Source organism: Mirounga angustirostris, unplaced genomic scaffold (genome assembly GCF_029215605.1).
Source record: "Mirounga angustirostris isolate CCGP_5_RB_7025 unplaced genomic scaffold, mMirAng1.0.hap1 SCAF_16, whole genome shotgun sequence".
Lineage (NCBI taxonomy): Eukaryota > Metazoa > Chordata > Mammalia > Carnivora > Phocidae > Mirounga > Mirounga angustirostris.
The window spans coordinates 51559976-51580244 of record NW_026991724.1 but is presented as its reverse complement, the minus strand read 5'-3'; the positions used below and the strand labels follow the sequence as shown (position 1 = coordinate 51580244).

At 46.0% G+C, this 20269-nt stretch overlaps 1 protein-coding gene across 2 annotated transcripts in view; it reads right to left on the bottom strand.

Moving 5' to 3' along the window:
* Positions 1–1014: 1014 nt before the first annotated feature.
* The window catches only part of SAE1 (SUMO1 activating enzyme subunit 1), a 79954-nt gene continuing 60699 nt past the window's right edge, over positions 1015–20269 (bottom strand). Inside the window, exons 7-9 of one of the 2 annotated variants that reach the window (XM_045891816.2) lie at positions 17531–17675; positions 5400–5469; positions 1015–2065 (exon numbers count right to left, since the gene is read on the bottom strand). In XM_045891816.2, coding sequence (XP_045747772.1) covers positions 1973–2065; positions 5400–5469; positions 17531–17675 — 308 coding nt within the window. In that variant the 3' untranslated portion in view covers positions 1015–1972. The remainder of the gene's footprint in view (positions 2066–5399; positions 5470–17530; positions 17676–20269) is intronic. The other variant, XM_064580851.1, reaches the window with a different exon arrangement.

Below are 20269 nucleotides of genomic sequence, written 5' to 3'. Positions count from 1 at the left end.
TGCAAAGTAAAAGGGTGTAGTTGGCTCAAAATGTCCAAAAAAGGGTGAGATTCATGCATTGATAAAAACACTGCCCTTGGTGCCCCTGAGTTGACACTGATGGGGTCCAGAAAGGGGCCCCTCCAGAAACACAGTCCTAGCCTCACCTAGGGAGGAGGAGAGGTGACAGGGAGGGTCGGGGAATTGAGTGCCTCCTCCCTGTGGAGACCCAATTTTTTTTCCTTCCTTTTCTTCTGGAGGACTGAAATAGGAGAGGAGCGGATTTGTTCAAACTGGCCAGACTCACAGCTCACACAATTTTACAATAAGGAGAAACCCCAGGACGCTGACAAGACATAGAGCATGCTCGGGCTGTCGAGTCAAGACAAACCCGGCGTCCCGAACCAATGAAAGCTTTGAGCCCTGCCAGCTGTGGGACTTGAGGCACATTACTTAAGTGTCACTTAACTTTAAAATGAGGCCCCTGCCCACTCTGACTCTGCACAGTGCCTGCTGCACAGGGGATCCACACAGAAGGCAGCACCAGTATCACATCTTTTACTTCTTTCCCGTTAATATAATTCTTGTCACTGAGAATAGCCACTTTTGAACTGAATTAGTCAACAGACAGGTGGAACCAAAAGTTTCTACGCACTCTAGAACTTGAGCAATCTAACTCTTGTTAGATTACCCAGAAAAACAGTGGCAGGAATGGTGATGGAGGGGAGGAATCCCTGAGTCACACTGAAGCATCCAGTGAGATTTCTTTAGGTTAAAAAAGGCCACTGTGGGACGCCTGGGTGGCTCAGTCGGTTAAGCGGCTGCCTTTGGCCCAGGTCATGATCCCAGGGTCCTGGGATCGAGTCCCACATCAGGCTCCTTGCTCAGCAGGGAACCTGCTTCTCCCTCTCTCTCCCTCTGCCTGTGCTCTGTCAAATAAATAAAATCTTAAAAAAAAAAAAAAAAAAAGGCCACTGATAGGATCATTCCCTATCACAGGAAGAGGTTTGTAATGTGGGGAAAAAAACAAATAAATCCTAAAGCAAATAACTTTATTTCTATCATTCCTTTTTAAAGAACCAAGGACATATAGAAAATATAAAAAAACACAAACAGCTGTGATTCAGGGGGTAAAGGAAGGACTGACACAGCCCTGGAAAGCAACAGCCTCCAGGACAGTCTGAGTTGCATCAGGAAGGGGGGGAGCTCTGATAAGACAGGCTCCTATGTCCTAGCTTGGGCCCCAAAACATCAGAATCCTCAGGAGGTGGGACCCTGGAATCTGCCTTTTTAAAACAAGTTTTCCCAGTAATGTTCACTTTGCAAGGTCTCGCCCTAATGCCCAAGGGAACTTTGGTAACATTTCCTCTCTTCCAAAATCCAGGCTGAAACCCAACTAATCCTGAACTAAAACTCAAGAACAGCACAGCAGATGCCACCTGTTGTTTTTCAGGATCTCAAACTCTGGAGGAAATACATTCCGCCTGCCGTCTTTTCCTCTCTGGGGCACCTGTCTGCATTTGGAACTGGGGCTCCGCTAGTGTTTCATCAGGCCTGGCCTTACTCCCCACCTGGAGTCATGCTCGTCTCTGTATGACATCAGGCAGGGAGTAAGTCCAAGGAGGTGGCAAGAGGATCCCAAGCCATAAGGCATGCTGGCTGCTGGCAGGTGTCTCCTGCGGAAGCCCAGGGGGCTGGTGATGCTGTGGCGGCCCCGGGACAGAGGGATGCATCAGAGGGGGCGTTCCGGTGACGGCCGGCAAACAGCCTTCACCAGTGCTGGAAGGGAGACAGCCGGTCCCTATGCCCCTTGCTGAGCAGCTCTGGTGCTTGGAAGTCACACATCTGTACAAGCTCATTGCTCGCAGGAAATGGTTTGTACTGGTCCAATGGCTCCCCCCCCCAGAGCTGCCTTCGAGGGGGGAGGGGAGAGGGGAGAGGGCACGTGCGGTCGGGCTGCAGGTCAGCGTCTCCAGGGCTGCCAATCTTGGGTTCACTGGGGGCCGAGGCACTCCACAATCCCACTGCCCTTCATGCCATCAAAAAAGAAGAAGTTGTTGTGAGGAGGGTCCCTTTGAGACAGGGCCTGAGAAGAAAAACAAGACAAGGGTTCAGCTCAGATGCTTTCAAAAGGCTAATATGGAGAAAAATGAAAAAGCCCTCAAAAACCAGATCTTCTAAAACTCAGCAGCGGTTCTCAACAGAGGTTGATTCTGCTCCCCAGGGGCTCAGCGGTTCTGTCAGAGCCACAACGGCGACTGCCCTGTCTCTCTGCGCTGTCCCCAATCACCTGAGCGCCTCTGGACAGATCAGTTAGCTTCTCTGAACCCCATTTTCCCCACGTAAAATGAAAACAGCACATGTACTGTCCTCGTAGCACTAGGGAGATGCTGTTCCTCAACCATGTGAAACGACGTGTCCCCCCCCCCAGTCCCCCGCAGCGCTGCGGGTGAGCAGTGGTAATAACTATTCATGACGATCCAACTGAGAACGGCGGCGGCCCTGACCCCCTGCGGGACACACACTGCTGCAGACGCGGCTCTTCCGTGAGGAGACATGCTGCCTGCCTTCGTGTGCACGGCGGGCCAGGGCTGGGATCCAGAGAGCCTTCCAGATACTACTTAGCCACGGAAATGGTGATTATCTTGTGGGGTTAACAGAAGCACAGGGCACTTTAAAGAAGGGGCTAGACCTCCTGAAATCACGTGCTGAACCGTGTGTGTACATGTGCGTACTGGAGAAAGGACTCACAGGTGTCAGTGAGTTTTCTCAGAGTTCTTAACTCAAAAAGGGTTGCCATTTAAAGACGAGGACATCGTCCAAGCACGCCACGAGGCAGGGTTTAAAGGCTCCCAGGAGCGCCATGCTTGTCATTCATAGGGCGGGACCTCTTTTACAAGGTTAGGAATGCACTCTAAACAAACACCCTGAACTTCTCTTTGAATTGAGCATCAATCTCAACCTGTTTCTTCCTCTGTAAAATGGGATTATACCTCCTTCAAGTGGTTATTCAGCCATCCGTCCATGGAAAACTTCTAGAGCATCTACTCTGTGCCAGGTATCAGGAGTCTGAGGCACGGTTAAGACAGAGGCCTGCTTCTCTGGGCTTACATGCAAAATGGCAAATCAACAGCACGTGCCTGCTACAGTTTTTGGTGAACATGAGATGCAATCAAGCTTGTACTGAGTCTGGCACATAACAAATTCTCAAAAAGTGGGAGCTGCCATGACTAAGAGGAGCCAGGGATCCCTTTACCACGATCTGAGGACCCCAAGCACTCGGCCAGGTGGAAGGGCCCAAGAGCCCACAGTTAGAACTCCCAGACCCTAGAACCCAAGTTACAGGACATGACACAATGGGACCCAGCAGCGCTGCTGCTGCCACCATCACTGCTACATTGCAGACAGGGAGGCCTAGCGGAGACAGGAGGAGGAGGACTGACACCTACGGAAGCATGACAGGACAGGGGAAGTGGACGGAATATGTGGTGTTTGGAATGATGGAAGGAAGAAAACAAAGAGGATTCGGAGGGAACAGAGTTACGTTTGCCCTCCGTCTCCTAATGTTTACTTGTTATGGATGGTCAGATGGTCCTCAGGAGAGAAGGGGGGGGTGTCCAGCGACCTTCAGATTGTGGGACCTTGGTGTCAGCTGGCTGAAGGCTGAATCGTGTTAAGTAAGGGGCGGGGGGTGGCGGGGACAAGACACCAGGCCATGGGGTGAACACGGGGCAAAAGGTAAAGTGCTTCCTGAGCAAGATGGGGGTAGGGGGAGATTCCAAACACACCCAGCAACCAAGAATGCAGAGTACTCTGGCTGTCTGGGATAAACAGAAACAAGATGCGGGCAACAGCTGTCCCCAGCAGGCAGGAAGGAGGGGGCTGCATTAGAGGTTAGGACTGGGACACAGAGAAGCCACTGCAAACAATGGGGTCAAGGCCAGTCGCCCCGACCTTTCATCTCCATCCCACATTAAATACCCAGGGAGCAGCTTCTTGGTGAGATGTACCAAGTGAAGCTAAAGGCACGAAGACCGTGCCCGGGCCCATGCAGACAACGCCTGCAGCATGAGGGCTGAGTGGTGAAAGGCACAGGCTCAGAGAGCAGACTGCCTGGTCTCAGATCATGGCTCCACCACTTCTCTGCACCTCGGCTCCTCCCTTATGAATCAGGGGTGGTCACAACAGTCCTACCTCATAGGGCTGTTGTGAGGAAAAGACAAGTGTATCCTTGTGTAGGCATTTCAGTAAGTGTTGTTACTGCTGTTGTCACTGAAGGCTACAAAACTGAGTATGTGCCCTTAGGATTCTCCCATCACTGTACTCCTTCCTCCTGAATCTGTCTGCAGGCGGCCTCAGAATCCTTCTCAACACAGTCTCCTAGGCGGCCACAACTGACTTCTCAGATTGGGCATATATATAAACTACAATATTCATAGCAGTCTTAACGAAGCAGAAGGCGTGACCAAGGACACAGGTGTGGCCACCACATCCCTCTCTTCTTCTCCCTTTGAATCTCCCTGAGGCTCGCCCTACTCCTTATGATATAGAAAGTTGGATTTAGGGAGAGAATTTGGTCCAGAGAAAAAAAACCTTAAAGATGGTAGGACTATCAAATTGAGTCAAATGTCTCCAGAGCAAATTTACTGCCTTCAAGACAAAGTGGTGAGAGCTGGATCTCCAAATGGTCCCCTTGAGCTCAAACACATCATGTAAAGAAGCATGGGAAATCATTTAACTAGGCATGACTCTGCTCCATGAAAGAAAAGGACAAACCATCATTGCAAACCTACTGAAGCAGTCGAGAACCTACAAAAGGCAGATTGAATGTCTCTGGGCAAATATCAAAGTCCCAAAGAAAGTATCTGGGGACATGCTGTAATTCTGACAACCGAAATGTCCCAGAGGAGACTCAAAAGGCTGGCTGTGCTAGTTATGTGGTTACAGCACATATTCCAAGTGAAATATCTCCCTTCTGAGAAGGACAATGACACCAAACCTAATGTGGCCACAGGTCACGCTCTATAGAGCCTTGTGGGGCTCCTGGGACCGTACACATGCTCTGCTGGTACCGAATGCCCCCTTCTGAACAATACGCTTGGTGTGTGCATTACAAGAGGAAGCTCTGATGCCACGGCCATGGACCGAGAAAAGCCGCATGAAGCAGCAGGGGTCAAGAGCACAGGTTCTGGAGCCCATCTCCAGGCCTCAGTGTCCCCCGCCTTTAAGTGGCGATCATGACAGCACCCATTTCACAGAGCTCTGAGCAGCAGAATCCATGGCGAATATCGTGAGCACCACGTAACTCGTCAGCAGAGTTAGGACAGGCAGCGCTCTACGGCAGCCATGGGTTCTCTGAGGCGGCACGCTGACAAGGCCACGGCGGATCAACGGTCGTCTGCTCCAAAGGGACTCTTTACCTTCACAATTTCCTGGGCCAGGATCCCTCCAACCACTGCACACACTGGGGCCATCTCGGAGAAGCAGTACCTAGAAGAGAAGACAAATGAAATGGAGCCCGGAGGAGCACAAGGCTCCTGCAGGACATCTGACAAAGGTCAGTTGTGGGCTTGCCTGATGAAAACATCTCCTACCAGGAGGAGTCAATTCAGAGAGCAATGCTAACGTTGGCACCTAGGCGCGAAAATGGAATCTGCTCCAGGAGGTTAGTTGGGAAAGACCTCTGAACCTTGCAAAGCAGGCAGGAATTGTTTCACAACATTTTTTTTTTGTTTAAGTTCAAGGAAAGACTATATCTGTGCTTCCTAAAAATAAGGTCCAACAAATATCAGATGTTTCAGTGCCCCGGTCACATTCTCGCAATTCTCTTCTTACCCACAATGGGCAGTGGGTTCTATCTGCTATTCCCAGACAAATGTCAGGGAGAAGGCCTGTGTTAACATGTAGGAGGCATAGGAAATCTAGGGCCTGAAATGAAGCATGGGGGGCACAAAAAGTCTCTGCTACTCACATAGATACCAACCCTTGTGGGCCAGGATAGGGCATCCAGAGGACAAATCTTAGCTAATACTGTCACCTGCCTCTCCAAATCACCGCTCCTGGGCAGTATAACACTCTTCCACCACCGCCCCAGAGGAAGTGAGCTCTGCCAGTTCCCAGCCCTGAACATGGAGGTATTATTTTTTATATTTTTATTTTTTAAATTTATTTTTATTTTATTTTAATTTTTTTTAAGATTTTATTTATTCATTTGAGACACAGAGATACAGAGAGAGAGAGCATGAGCAGTGGGGAGAGGCAGAGGGAGAGGGAGAAGCAAGCTCCCCGCTGAGCCAGGAGCCCGATGTGGGGCTCGATCCCAGGACCCTGGGATCATGACCTGAGCTGAAGGCAGACGCTTAACCATCTGAGCCACCCAGGAGCCCCACGAAGGTATTTTTTAAATGAACAAAGTGGAACACAGAGAAGTTAAAAGGAAAGCTTCCCTAAGGAACCCTACCACCAGAAGACTACCTCCAATCTTTTTTTTGTTTTGTTTTTTAAAGATTTTATTTATTTATTAGAGAGAGAGAGACAGCCAGAGAGGGAACACAAGCAGGGGGAGTGGGAGAGGGAGAAGCAGGCTTCCCGTGGAGCAGGGAGCCTGATGCGGGGCTCGATCCCAGGACCCTGGGATCATGACTTGAGCCGAAGGCAGACGCCCAACGACTGAGCCACCCAGGCACCCCGACTACCTCCAATCTTCCCAGTGTGGTACACATCCTTCCTAATTTTTAAAAGTGTACATATCTAAACATATATAATTTAAAACCCAAGTAATATTAATCATTATTCACTCTGCTCTGTACCCTACTGGTAGATATTTAAGCTGTTCAACACTGCAAGCATATATCCTGGCACAGTGTCCAATAATTCTTTTTTTTTTTTTTTAATATTTATTTATTTATTTGACAGACAGAGAGCAAGCGAGCGAGCACAAGCAGGGGGAGAGGCAGGCAGAGGGAGAGGGAGAAACAGGCTCCCCGCTGAGCAGAGTGCCTGATGTGGGGCTCCACCCCTGGGATCATGACCTGAGCCGAAGGCAGATGCCCAAACGACTGAGCCACCCAGGCGCCCCGATGTCCAATAATTCCTTACGGCAAATTCTTAAACATAGAATTTCTGGGTCCTGACACACTGGGCAAAATGCCCTCCAGAAAACCGTTACCATTTCAACTCCCACCAACTGTGTGTGAAGGTGCCCATCTCCTCACACGGTGGCGGGACCAGCATTCCCATATGTGCAACCACAGAGATAACTTTTCCTCTGGATTATCAAGTTCCTTTACAGAACTATAAAACAAATAGAGAACTATACCAAAGAAAAATTAGTCACTCATAATCCCACTACTCAAAGATAATCAAACGTGGAAATATCTTTCCTTTAAAAAAATACACCTATATTCTGTGCAATCATACTATACAATTTAATATTCTGCTTTTCTTCCCCCCCTCTCTTAAAAAGTATATTATCTCAACAAAATGCTAGAGAACCTAACCAGGAACATACAGAAAGAATTATACACCATGACTAAGTGGGATTTACAACCAGAAATGCAAGGCTGGTGTAATATCTGAAAAATCCATCAATGCAGTATTGCCATATTACACAAATAAAGGTACCATAAACATGATCATCTCAACTGACAGAGAAAAAAAAAAGCATGTGACAAAATCCAGCACCTCTTCATGATAAAAACACTCAACAAACTGGGACCATAGGGAAATTTTTTCAACCTGATAAAGGGCATCCATGAAAAATCCACAGCTAACATGATACTTAATGGTGAAAGACTAAAAGCTTTCTTCCTAAGATAAGGAGTAAGACAAGGATGTCTGCTCTCACCACTTCTATTTGACATTGTACTAGGGGTTCCAGCCAAAGCAATTAAAGAAGGAGAAATAAACGAGACTGCCAGATTGGAAAGGAAGAAATAATATATATTCATAGATAACATGATCTAGTATATAGAAAATACTAAGGAATCCACAGAAAAATTATTCGAACTATTAAATTTACTCAGCAAGGCTGCAGGACACAAGATTAATATACAAAAATTAACTGCATTTCTATACATTAGCAAAGAACATTCTGAAAATGAAATTAAGACGTCCATTTACAATACCACCCAAAAGAATAAAATATATAGGAATAATTTAACAAGAGTTGTGTAAAACTAATATTCTGTAGACTACAAAACATTGTTAAAAAAATAAAAGATGTAGGGCGCCTGGGTGGCTCAGTTGGTTAAGCGACTGCCTTCGGCTCAGGTCATGATCCTGGAGTCCCGGAATCGAGTCCCGCATCGGGCTCCCTGCTCGGCAGGGAGTCTGCTTCTCCCTCTGACCCTCCTCCCTCTCATGTTCTCTGTCTCTCATTCTCTCTGTCTCAAATAAATAAATAAAATCTTTAAAAAAATAAAATAAAAGATGTAAATAAATGGAAAGATATCCCATGTTCGCGGATCGGTACACTTAACACTTTAAGGTGGCAATACTCCCCAAATTTAATCTATATATTTGGCATAATCCCAATCAAAATTTTTGCTGCCAGACTAGTCAAAAGAACCCTCAGAAAGGAAAAAGTTGAAGAATTCACATGTCCCAGTTTTACAACTTAACTACTACAGCTGCTGATACAAAACAACAGTAATCAAGATACTGTGGTACCTGAATCTATATGGACAGACATATGTACCAGTGAAATAGAAACGAGAATCCAGAACTAAAGAAATACATATATGGTCAACTGATTTTTGACAAGGGTAACAAGACCATTCAATGAAGACGGTCTTTTTTTTAACAAACAATACTGGACAATTGGGTCTCCACATGCAAAAGAATTAAGCCAAAACCCTACCTCACACCATGCACAAAAGATGACTCAAAAATGGCTCACAGACCTAAATGTAATAGCTCAAACTACAAAACAGAGCAATAAAACTTCATGACCTTGGATTAGGCAATGGTTACTTAAATACTATCCTAGGAAAAGTACATGTGAAAAAAGAAAAAAAAAAACAAAACAGATAAACTGTATTTCATAAAAATTAAAAACTTGCACTTCAAAGGATACTTTTCACTTCAAAGAGAGTGAAAAGACAACCCATGGAATAGGAAAAAAATTTTATGAATCATGTATCTGATGAACAACTTGTATTGAGACCCTACATAGACCTTTTTAAAAATTTTTTAAATTTATTTATTTATTTATTTATTTATTTATTTTCTAAGATTTTATTTATTTGACAGAGACACAGAGAGAGAGGGAACACAAGCAGGGGGAGTGGGAGAGGGAGAAGCAGGCTTCCCACTGGGCAGGGAGCCCGACGCGGGGCTCGATCCCAGGACCCTGGGATCATGACCTGAGCCGAAGGCAGACGCTTAATGACTGAGCCACCCAGGCGCCCCAGAACTTTTTTTTTTTTTTTAAAGATTATTTACTCATTTGAGAGATAGAGCAAGAATGAGAGCGAGCATGAGCGGGGGGAGGAAGAGAGGGAGAAGCAGACTCCCCGATGAGCAGGGAGCCCGATGTGGGGCTCCATACCAGAACCCCAGGATCACGACCTGAGGCAAAGGCAGACACTTTTTTTTTTTTAAGATTTTATTTATTTGACAGAGAGAGACACAGCGAGAGAGGGAACAAAAGCAGGGGGAGTGGGAGAGGGAGAAGTAGGCCTCCCGCTGAGCAGGGAGCCCAATGCGGGGCTCGATCCCAGGACCCCGGGATCATGACCTGAGCCGAAGGCAGACGCCCAACGACTGAGCCACCCAGGTGCCCCGCAAAGGCAGACACTTAATGGACTGAGCCACCCAGGAGCCCCTGGACCACTTTCTAATACCATACACCACAAAAATAAATTCAAAATGGATGAAAGGCCTAAATGTGAGAGAGGAAACCATCAAAATCCTAGAGGAGAACACAGGCAGAAACCTCTCGGACCTCAGCCACAGCAACTTCTTACTAGATACTCGCCGGAGGCAAAGGAAACAAAAGCAAAAATACTGGGACTCCTTCAAGATAAAAAGCTTCTGCGCAGCGAAGGAAACAACAAACCTAAAAGGCAGCCTACGGAATGGGAGAAGATATTTGCCAATGACACATCCAATAAAGGGTTAGTATCCAAAATCTATAAAGAACTTACACCAAACTCAACACCCAAAAAAACAAAGAATCCAGTTAAGAAATGGGCAGAAGACATGAATACACACTTTTCCAAAGACATCCAGATGGCTAACAGACACATGAAAAGATGCTCAACATCACTCTTCATTAGGAAAATACAAATCAAAACCACGATGAGATACCACCTCACACCTGTCAGAATGGCTAAAATTAACAGAAGAAACAACGGGTGTTGGTGAGGATTTGAAGAAAGGGGAACCCTCTTGCCCTGTTGGTGGGAATGCAAACTGGTGCAGCCACTCTGGAGAAGAGTTTGGAGGTTCCTCAAAAAGTTAAAAATAGAACTACCCTTTGATCTAGTAATTGTATTACCAGGTATTTACCCAAAGGATACAAAAATACAGATTTGAAGGGGTACATGCACCCCGATGCTTACAGTAGCAATATCAACAATAGCCAAACTATGGAGAGAGCCCAAACGTCCATCAACTGATGATGGGTAAAGAAGATGTGGTACATGTACACACACACACACACACACACACACACAGGAATATTATTCAGCCATTAAAAAGAATGTATCTTGCCCTATGCAATGACATGGACAGAGCTAGAGTATATTCTGCTAAGTGAAATAAGTCAGCCAGAAAAAGACAAATACCATATGATCTAACTCATATGTGGAATTTTTTTTTTTAAAGATTTTATTTATTTATTTGACAGAGAGAGACACAGCAAGAGAGGGAACACAAGCAGGGGGAGTGGGAGAGGGAGAAGCAGGCTTCCCGCTGAGCAGGGAGCCCGATGTGGGGCTCGATCCCAGGACCCTGGGATCATGACCTGAGCCGAAGGCAGACGCTTAACGAATGAGCCACCCAGGCGCCCTCATATATGGAATTTAAGAAAGAAAACAGATGAACATATGGGAAGGGGGAAAAGAAAAAAAGCAGAGCGGGAAACAATCCGTTAGTGACTTTTTTTTTTTAGATTTTTTATTTATTCATTTGAGAGAGACAGAGAGAGCACATGCAGGGGGAGAGGCAAAAGCAGACTCCCCGCTGAGCTGGGAGCCCGACATGAGGCTCGATCCCAGGACCCTGGGATCAGGACCTAAGCCAAAGGCAGAAGCCCAACCATCTGAGCCAAAGGCAGACACTTAACCGACTGAGCCACTCAGGCACCCTGTATATAAATTTTTTTAAAAAGATTTTATTATTATTTTTAAAACTTTATGTCATCTCTTACGTATATAGGTACGTATATCATCCCTACACCCAACGTGGGGCTCAAATTCACGACCCCGAGATGAAGACAAAACAAGCACCAAGTGAAGAAACAATCAGATGAATCCAGAATACAGGACATTCTACAATTTACCTGGCCCAGATTCTTAAAAAAAAGTGCTAAATTGTTCTAGATTGTGAGTTGGAAAACTTTCTCTGCAAAGTAATTGACAGTAAATTTTTTTTGGCTTTATGCACCATATGGTCCCTGTTTAAACTTTTTTTTTTTTTTTTTAAGATTTTATTTATTTATTTGACAGAAGGAGACACAGTGAGAGAGGGAACACAAGCAGGGGGAGTGGGAGAGGGAGAAGCAGGCTTCCCGCCAAGCAGGGAGCCCGATGCAGGGCTCGATCCTAGGACCCTGGGATCATGACTTGAGCCGAAGGCAGACACCCAACTGACTAAGCCACTCAGGTGCTCCCCTGTTTAAACTCTTTAAGGCTGCTGTTACAGAGTTGTAAAAATTCTGGAAAAGCTGTCACAGATAATACATAAACGAGTAGGTGTGGAATAAAACTTTATTTACAAAAACAGGTGGCAAGCCACAGAACCAAATGCAAGTGATGAACTTGGATGCATCCTTTTTTTTTTTTTTTTAAGATTTTATTTATTTGCGAGAGAGAGAATGAGAGACAGAGAACATGAGAGGGAGGAGGGTCAGAGGGAGAAGCAGAATCCATGCTGAGCAGGGAGCCCGATGTGGGACTCAATCCCGGGACTCCAGGATCATGACCAGAGCCTAAGGCAGTTGCTTAACCAACTGAGCCACCCAGGCGCCCAAACTTGGATGCATCCTTAAGCATCATGTCATCAGTATGTCCCTCCCCCCAAAACAAAAAGCAAAATATTAGCAACTGAATCTAGCTAAGTGTATTCACTACTGTGTTCATTTTTCTGTATGCTTGGCACTTTTCACAATAAACATCATTTTCAAACTGTGTATTGTCCTGTGTCATTAACTCTTTAATGCCTTTCTAATTTCGCTTTTAAATATGATAATAAGTGTTTATTTATTTAGCTCCACACCAGCATGGAGCCCAGTGCGGGGCTCAAACCCATTACCCTGAGATCAAGAGTCTGATGCTTAACCCACTGAGCCACCCATACGCCCCATGAATATCTTTTGTACAGAAATACTTGTTCACTTACTTCAAGGTATATTCCCATTATCAAGAAGAATGACTGGGCCCAAGACAGAACACTGTAATGAGTCCTGATACATATTTCCAAACTGCTTCGTAAAAAGACTGCACCTTTTCCCACCACCCTTGTGAACAATTATACGGGTCTTCTAAAAAAAATCTACAAAGGATTTTGTTGATTTTTACATATGCTAAGACAGAAAATGTGTAGGAAGATATAATACCAAAGGGTCAGTGGTTTTCTCTGAGTAATGGAATTATGAGTGATTTTCATTTTCATCTCTGAATTTATTTTGTACTATATCAGATTTTTCCATAACACGCATACTATTTCTGTAATTTAAAAGGAGTAACTTTAGGGGCGCCTGGGTGGCTCAGTCATTAAGCGTCTGCCTTCGGCTCAGGTCATGATCCCAGGGTCCTGGGATCGAGCCCCGCAACGGGCTCCCTGCTCCGCAGGAAGCCTGCTTTTCCCTCTCCCATTCCCCCTGCTTATATTCCCTCTCTGTGTCTCTCTCTGTCAAATAAATAAATAAAATCTTTAAAAATAAAATAAAATAAAATAAAAAAATAAAAACAGTAACTTTACAAAAGGATAAATATGGTAGAATTCTGGTTACATGAAATACCTAGTATAATTAAATTCATAGAGCTAGAAAGCAGCATAGACATTACCAGAGGCTGGGGGAAGGCAGAATGGGAAGTTAGTGTTTAATGGGCATTTTCAGTTTAGGATGATGAAAAAATGGAAATAGACAGCAGTAATGTCTGCACAACAATGTGAATAAACTTAATGCTGATGAATTGTACATGTTTTTTTTAAAAGATTTTATTTTTTTTTATGATTTTATTTATTTATTTGACAGAGAGAGACACAGCGCGATAGGGAACACAAGCAGGGGGAGTGGCAGAGGGAGAAGCAGGCTTCCCGCCCAGCAGGGAGCCCGATGCGGGGCTCTATCCCAGATGACCCAAGCCAAAGGCAGACACTTAACGAAGGATTCACCCAGGTGCCCCTGAAGATTTTATTTTTAAGTAATCTCTGTACTCAACGTGGGGCACAAACTCATAATCCCGAGATCAAGAGTTGCACACTCCATCAACTAAGCCAGCCAGATGCCCTCAAGTGTACATTTAAGAATGGTTTAGGGGTGCCTGGGTGGTGCAGTCGGCTAAGGAGCCGACTGTTGGTTTCAGCTCAGGTCATGGTCTCTGGGTGGTGAGACCGAGCCCAGGATCGAGCTCTGTGCTCAGCGGGGAGTCGGCTTCAGGACTCTCTCTCCCTCTGCCCCTCCCCCCAGGCTGTCCCTCTAAAATAAATAAATAAATCTTTAAAAAAGGGGGGAGGTTTAAATGGGGTGCCTTGCTGGCTCAGGGGGTAGAGCATGAGACTCTTAATCTTGTGGTTATAAATTTGAGCCCCACACTGGGTGTAGAGATTACTTAAAAATTAAAAAAAAAAAGTTAAAATGCTACATTTTATATTGTATTTTGCCAAATTAAAAAAAAATTAAACAGTAAAAGTTATTTTACATACACAAATTAAGAATGTTCATCATAAATGTTTATAACAGTGAAAAAGTATCAACAACTTACATACCCACCAACATAATGGTTAAGTAAATTACCACCTATCAAACAATGAAACATGAAGCACAAGTGAGGCTATGGATTTGTATTTTTGCTGCAAACAGACCCATGATATGCTGAAAAAATAAGACTATCATATATTAAGCATGATCTCATTTTGATATTTAAAAAGAGAAAAAAAGGGCGCCTGGGTGGCTCAGTCGTTGGGCGTCTACCTTCAGCTCAGGTCATGATCCCAGGGTCCTGGGATCGAGTCCCACATCGGGCTCCCTGCTCGGCAGGAAGCCTGCTTCTCCCTCTCCCACTCCCCCTGCTTGTGTTCCCTCTCTCGCTGTGTCTCTCTCTGTCAAATAAATAAATAAAATCTTTAAAAATAAATAAATAAAGGGACGCCTGGGTGGCTCAGTCGGTTAAGCGGCTGCCTTCGGCCCAGGTCATGATCTCAGGGTCCTGGGATCGAGTCCCACATCGGGCTCCTTGCTCAGCAGGGAACCTGCTTCTCCCTCTCTCTCTCCCTCTGCTTGTGCTCTCTCTGTCAAATAAATAAAAATCTTTATAAATAAATAAATAAATAAATAAAATAAAAAATATGAATAAATAGTAAATAGAGATGTCTGTGAGGTGAAACCCTGAAACATTAGCAGTGGCCACTTTTCAATGGTGGGACTATGGGTGATCTTTTTCTTCCTTTTAACACTTTCTGGAAATGGGCAGCTGTTACTTTCATAATCAGAAAAGCAATAAAACTCTCTGAAAGAGAATAAAGAACCTGACATAAAGGACAGTGTCCGAGATCACAGACAGATGAGGAGAATGAAGACCTGTGCACAGCTTTCTTGACTCAAGTGGGCACACCCTGTTCAGAACTGGCTGCGGGCTATTTGTGAGGGTAGCTCATTTCCTTGCCAGCATCCCGATCCCATCGCGGGCCTTATCTCCACCTATCTATCCACAGACAATCCACGAGGCCACCAAACACCTCTTACTTAAAGGGCAATAGAGCGGAAGCGCCTGAGCACATGAGGCACTGGACAAGGGAAAGCAGTTTCCGCAGAGGGTGGGCACGGAAAGAAAACACTCTGGAGAGAAAACCAGCCAGCAGCTAGTTAGGTTATGGCTAACGGCAAGCCGTTCTTCACTCAAGATGCCCAAATTAGTTCACTAAGCTGCACACTCACAGCCTGGCACCGGGCACCAGGCATGCCTGGGGGCCCTGCGTGGCCCAGCCCCTCCTCCCGCCGTGAAGCACAGAGCAGACACCACTTGCTTCTCACACAGTGTTCTTCCTCCACCAAAAGATGGATGTCTGGCTGTTAGCAGGACACAGGGATCCCATTCCAGCCTGCAGTATTATTAGCCCCTGACCACATAGTGCTAACTTACAAAAGTACCCTGTGATTGGCTGATGGCTTGGCAGGTCGTTCAGGGCCCACTGCTGGGCCTGAACTAGTTGGGCTTTGGTAGGGTCTAAATGAGGTTCCCAGACACAAGTAAAGTTAAGTAGGGACTAGGAAAGGAAGGGACGCTGATTTACTTTATTGTTGAAAAGAAACCAAGGCAGCAGTGTGGTAAGACCTGGGTGAGATCGTGGTTGGCTATATACTAAAACCTTGGGGAAGTGATTACATCTTTCTGAGCATTAGTGTCTTCATTTAACTAATGGGAAAATAATAACAAATAAAATAATAGGGCGCCTCGGTGACTCAGTTGGTTAAGCGACTGCCTTCGGCTCAGGTCATGATCCTGGAGTCCCCGGATCGAGTCCCGCGTTGGTTAAGCGACTGCCTTCGGCTCAGGTCATGATCCTGGAGTCCCGGAATCGAGTCCCGCATCGGGCTCCCTGCTCGGCAGGGAGTCTGCTTCTCCCTCTGACCCTCCCCCCTCTCATGCTCTCTCTATCTCATTCTCTCTCTCAAATAAATAAATAAAATCTTAAAAAAAAAAATGCACACTTCAAGGGATTATTGTGACAACTAAATGTGGCGGTACAGGGGGTACCTGGATGGCTCAGTTAGGTGTCTGCCTTCGGCTCGGGTCATGATCTTGGGGTCCTGGGATCGAGCCCCGAGATGGGCTCCCCAGTCAGTGGGGAGTCTGCTTGTCCCTCTCCCTCTGCCCCTCCCCTCCTCGTGCTCTCGAATAAATAAATAAAATCTTAAAAAAAAAAATGTGGCTGTACCAGGTAAAGCACAGAACATCCTCAGTACATGGTACTATTGTTATTAGCTGTATAACCTTGGACTAGTCTCTTCTCTGAGTTTTCTTCCTTTCTTTTTAAGATTATTTATTTATTTGAGAGGGAGAGAGAGAGCACGAGTGGGGGGTGGGGGGGCAGAGGGAGAGGGAGAAGCAGACTCTCCCCTGCGCAGGGAGCCTGACACGGGGCTCAATCCCAGGACCCTGAGATCAGGACCTGAGCCGAAGGCAGACGCTTAACCGACTGAGCCTCCCAGGCGCCTCTTTCTCTGAGCTTTGACTTAACTTTTCGTCACCTATAAAACGGTTGTTGTGAAGAGAGACCATGTACATAAGACAACCACCACGATGCCTGGGACATAACTGCTGCTCAATAAACTCAAAACAGCCATCCTCACCAGTGCTACACTGGAGGCATTCTGGTTACCCCCCAAAGACACTGAGAGTGAGAGGATCCCAGAACTGCCTGGAAAGGGGTTCCTGACACAGTCACCATCTGGACCGCTCCAATTAAATCCTAAACCTGCCGAGGATGAGAGCAAAAGACTGGTCACCTAGGGCGAAGGCATCTCAGGACCCAAGGGCGAGGACACTGGGAACATGGATGCCCTTGCCGCTGCTGGTATAAACTGATAAGTGATCACTGGAGGGCAATGGGGAAATAGCTACCAAATGATAAAATCACAATCTTCTGACCCAGCCACTCCCTTTCTAGTAATGGATCCTGCAGTTATACCTGCACACATACAAAATGATACGCACGTGGTCATACACTACGTGGTAACAGAAGCCTGGCCACAACCTGAGTCTGTACGGGACAGGTTCAATAAATTATAGTGCTCCCATGTTGAAATACTATACAGCAATAGAAACAAAGGAGGAATCTATGTACTGATCTGGAAATATCCCCAAAAGATAGTGTAAACTGAAAAGAGAAAGGTATAGAATAGTGTATATAGATTTTACATTACCTTGAATTTTCACCCATGTGAATATAAATGATCTATGACAAAAGACAACCTGCACCTCTCTTTCTTTTTCACATACTGGTGCTATATCAGAGGTCGATGGGAATAGGCAGAATGCAGTGAAGGAGAGGCTCTCCTCAGGGCTTTTGCTCTTAATAAGGGATCTGCCCAAATTAAAGCAAATACTGAAAGCAGACATGTATCAATCCAGGCTAACCTGTGATAAACACCGAGACTAACCTGACGAAGTCTTCGGGAAGCAGGTCAGGACTAACACCCAGGGAGTCAAGCACGTCGTTTCGAATCTGGAGCAACAACTCAGAATCTTCCCCAAAGGTATCAGAACTAGGATCTCTTCCTTTATCTGTGCGGAACTTCAGGAGCACTAAGAAAGGCAAAGAAGGTAGGTTAAAAACCAAGTCTTTTTTTTTTTTAAAGATTCTATTTATTTGAGAGAAAGAGAGAGAGACAGAGAGAGAGAGCAAGAGCAAGCAGGGAGCAAGAGGGAAAGGGACAAGCAGGCTCCATGCTGAGGCCCCAACGTGGGGCCCAATCGCCCGACCCTGAGATCATGACTCAAGCTGAAATCAAAGAGTCGGACACTCAGCCAACTGAGCTACCCAGGCACCTCCAAAACCAAGTCTTTTCAAAACAAATGCTTATGGATGTTGAGAACGTAAACACAGAAAGTGGTACAGTAATCAGAATGAGGGCCAAGTGAAAGACAATCTACTTTTATTTGCAAACATAGAGAGGCAATCAATGATTACAAAAATGACTAAAATTACTGTGATGAGTGCCACAATAGTGTAACAGAAGATCTGACATCCTTGATGGGGTGGTGTCAGTTAAGGACTCCCCAAGGAAGTAGTAACCGAGTCAAGTATGTGTGAATTTGGGGGCAGGGGAAGTAGGGGAGAAGCCTCAAGCAGAGGGAAAAGACCCAATTATGACCCAGAAGACAGGTCTGGAGTGGGAGGCATGCATTCTAGGCATCAGTTCAAAGGGCTGCTTCAGCCAGAAAGGCCAGCCAAATGCTCAGACTCATCAGACAGGCAGGTCATTACAAACAAAACCTCCCTCAGTACAATAATTATGTCAACCTCTAGAAACGAATGTTTAATTTTGCTTGTGAACCAGAGGAAAGGTTCAGATGATGGCAGCAAATTAGAGCTACCGTGTAATGAGACCCTAACAAGGTTTGAATTTTTAACCCCAACAAAAAGACACAGGCAGGAACCTAAGACTGACGAAAATACCAGCACCTTCTACCGCCAGCACGCCTTGTCCACGATGTTCACTGCATGCTGGGTGGATGGTATCCTTATTCCCCACAAGCTCCCCAGAATGGGCGCACAGCTGGCCTGGAGCCCCATCTCTAGGGCAATGCCCCCCCCCCAGGACACTGCTGCTTCAGAGCCTGGGTAGACACAGACAGGGCCCGGTGTTCTGGGACAGCAGCTCAGGCCCGGAGGGGGCTTGCCAGTTTAAAAAAAGTGCTTCCTTTTAAGTCTCATCGACAATTGCGGACGGAAAAGAGAACTTACTCAACAAATTATACTCTCCATCAGTACAAGGGGCTCTTCCCTAAAAATTAAGATGGACTGAAAAGTGACCCAACTGCTGTGAGGCTCTTTAAAAATCCAAGGATTTGTGGGCGCCTGGGTGGCTCAGTCATTAAGCGTCTGCCTTCGGCTCAGGTCATGATCCCAGGGTCCTGGGATCGAGCCCCGCATCGGGCTCCCTGCTCAGCGGGAAGCCTGCTTCTCCTCTCCCACTTCCCCTGCTTGTGTTCCCTCTCTCGCTGGGTCTCTCTGTCAAATAAATAAATCTTAAAAAAAATAAAAATAAAAATAAAAATCCAAGAATTTGGAAGCCACCCTCGACTAAAGAATCCATCCTTCGACTTGTTTTCTGAAGACTCACAGATCGTTTCAGTGATGAGCGGCCTGGGTTGAGAACCACCAGCTAAGAAGCAGGAATTCATTCATTCACAGGTACGATGGCCAAGCACTCACTGCGGGCCCGGCAGGCCCAGGAGCTGCAGGGAGTGGCCAGCCTGCTCCGGTGAAGGCAATGGGGGTGGCGGCAGAGGGAGGATTCAGGAACCACAGCAGATGGACCCCTCAAGCCCAAGAGGAGCTCATAAATGGGTTTTCAAGTGCTCCAGGAAGATCTCAAACCATGGAGGCCCGTTTAAGGAAAAGAAGACACAACCTGTCCTGGGCTGGGCTTTTCTCAGAGACAGGTCCCCGGTCCACATTTCTCTGGCAACCTCCACATATCAGCGACTTTGAAAAAAGGACTCCAAAATATCGGTTTTGAATACTGTTTTGTTGTCTGGGGATGTTACTTTCCTCTTTTCAAGAACACAGCTCTGGGGCACCTGGGTGGCTCAGTCAGTTGAGTGTCTGACTCTTGATTTCGACTCTGGGTCATGATCTTGGGGTTGTGGGATCGAGCCCCGCATGGGGCTCCGCACTCAGCATGGAGTCTGCTTGTCCCTCTCCCTCTGTTCCTCCCCCCGCCGCTCTCTCTCTCAAATAAATACAATCTTTAAAAAAAGAAAAAAAGAAGAACACAGCTCCTAGAATCTTCAGTGCTACCTGACCACTTGGCAGCCAACTCAGAGCTGATGACAATTCGGATGCTGGCTAACACCAATCTGCCATCACCTAAGCCTCACTTCTAATTCAGCAGATGTGTTGCTGGGATTCCAGTTTGGAGTAAATAAATGCAATCAAGTAATAAGCATTTGGGGGCCGGGTGGAGAAAAGACTAAAACAGGGACTATCAATCCCTGTTTAGACCAAGACTCTTTTTTAACAATGTCCTGTGAAGACAAAGGAATCTGGAAATGTGCTAGTCAGGCCAGAAGAGAGGATACTCTGAGCAGACTGTATCGAATGTCATCGCTATTCCTGTCAATCACTCCTGAGAGGACACAAGGACAGACCCAGAATGAGTTATCAGTGTCGC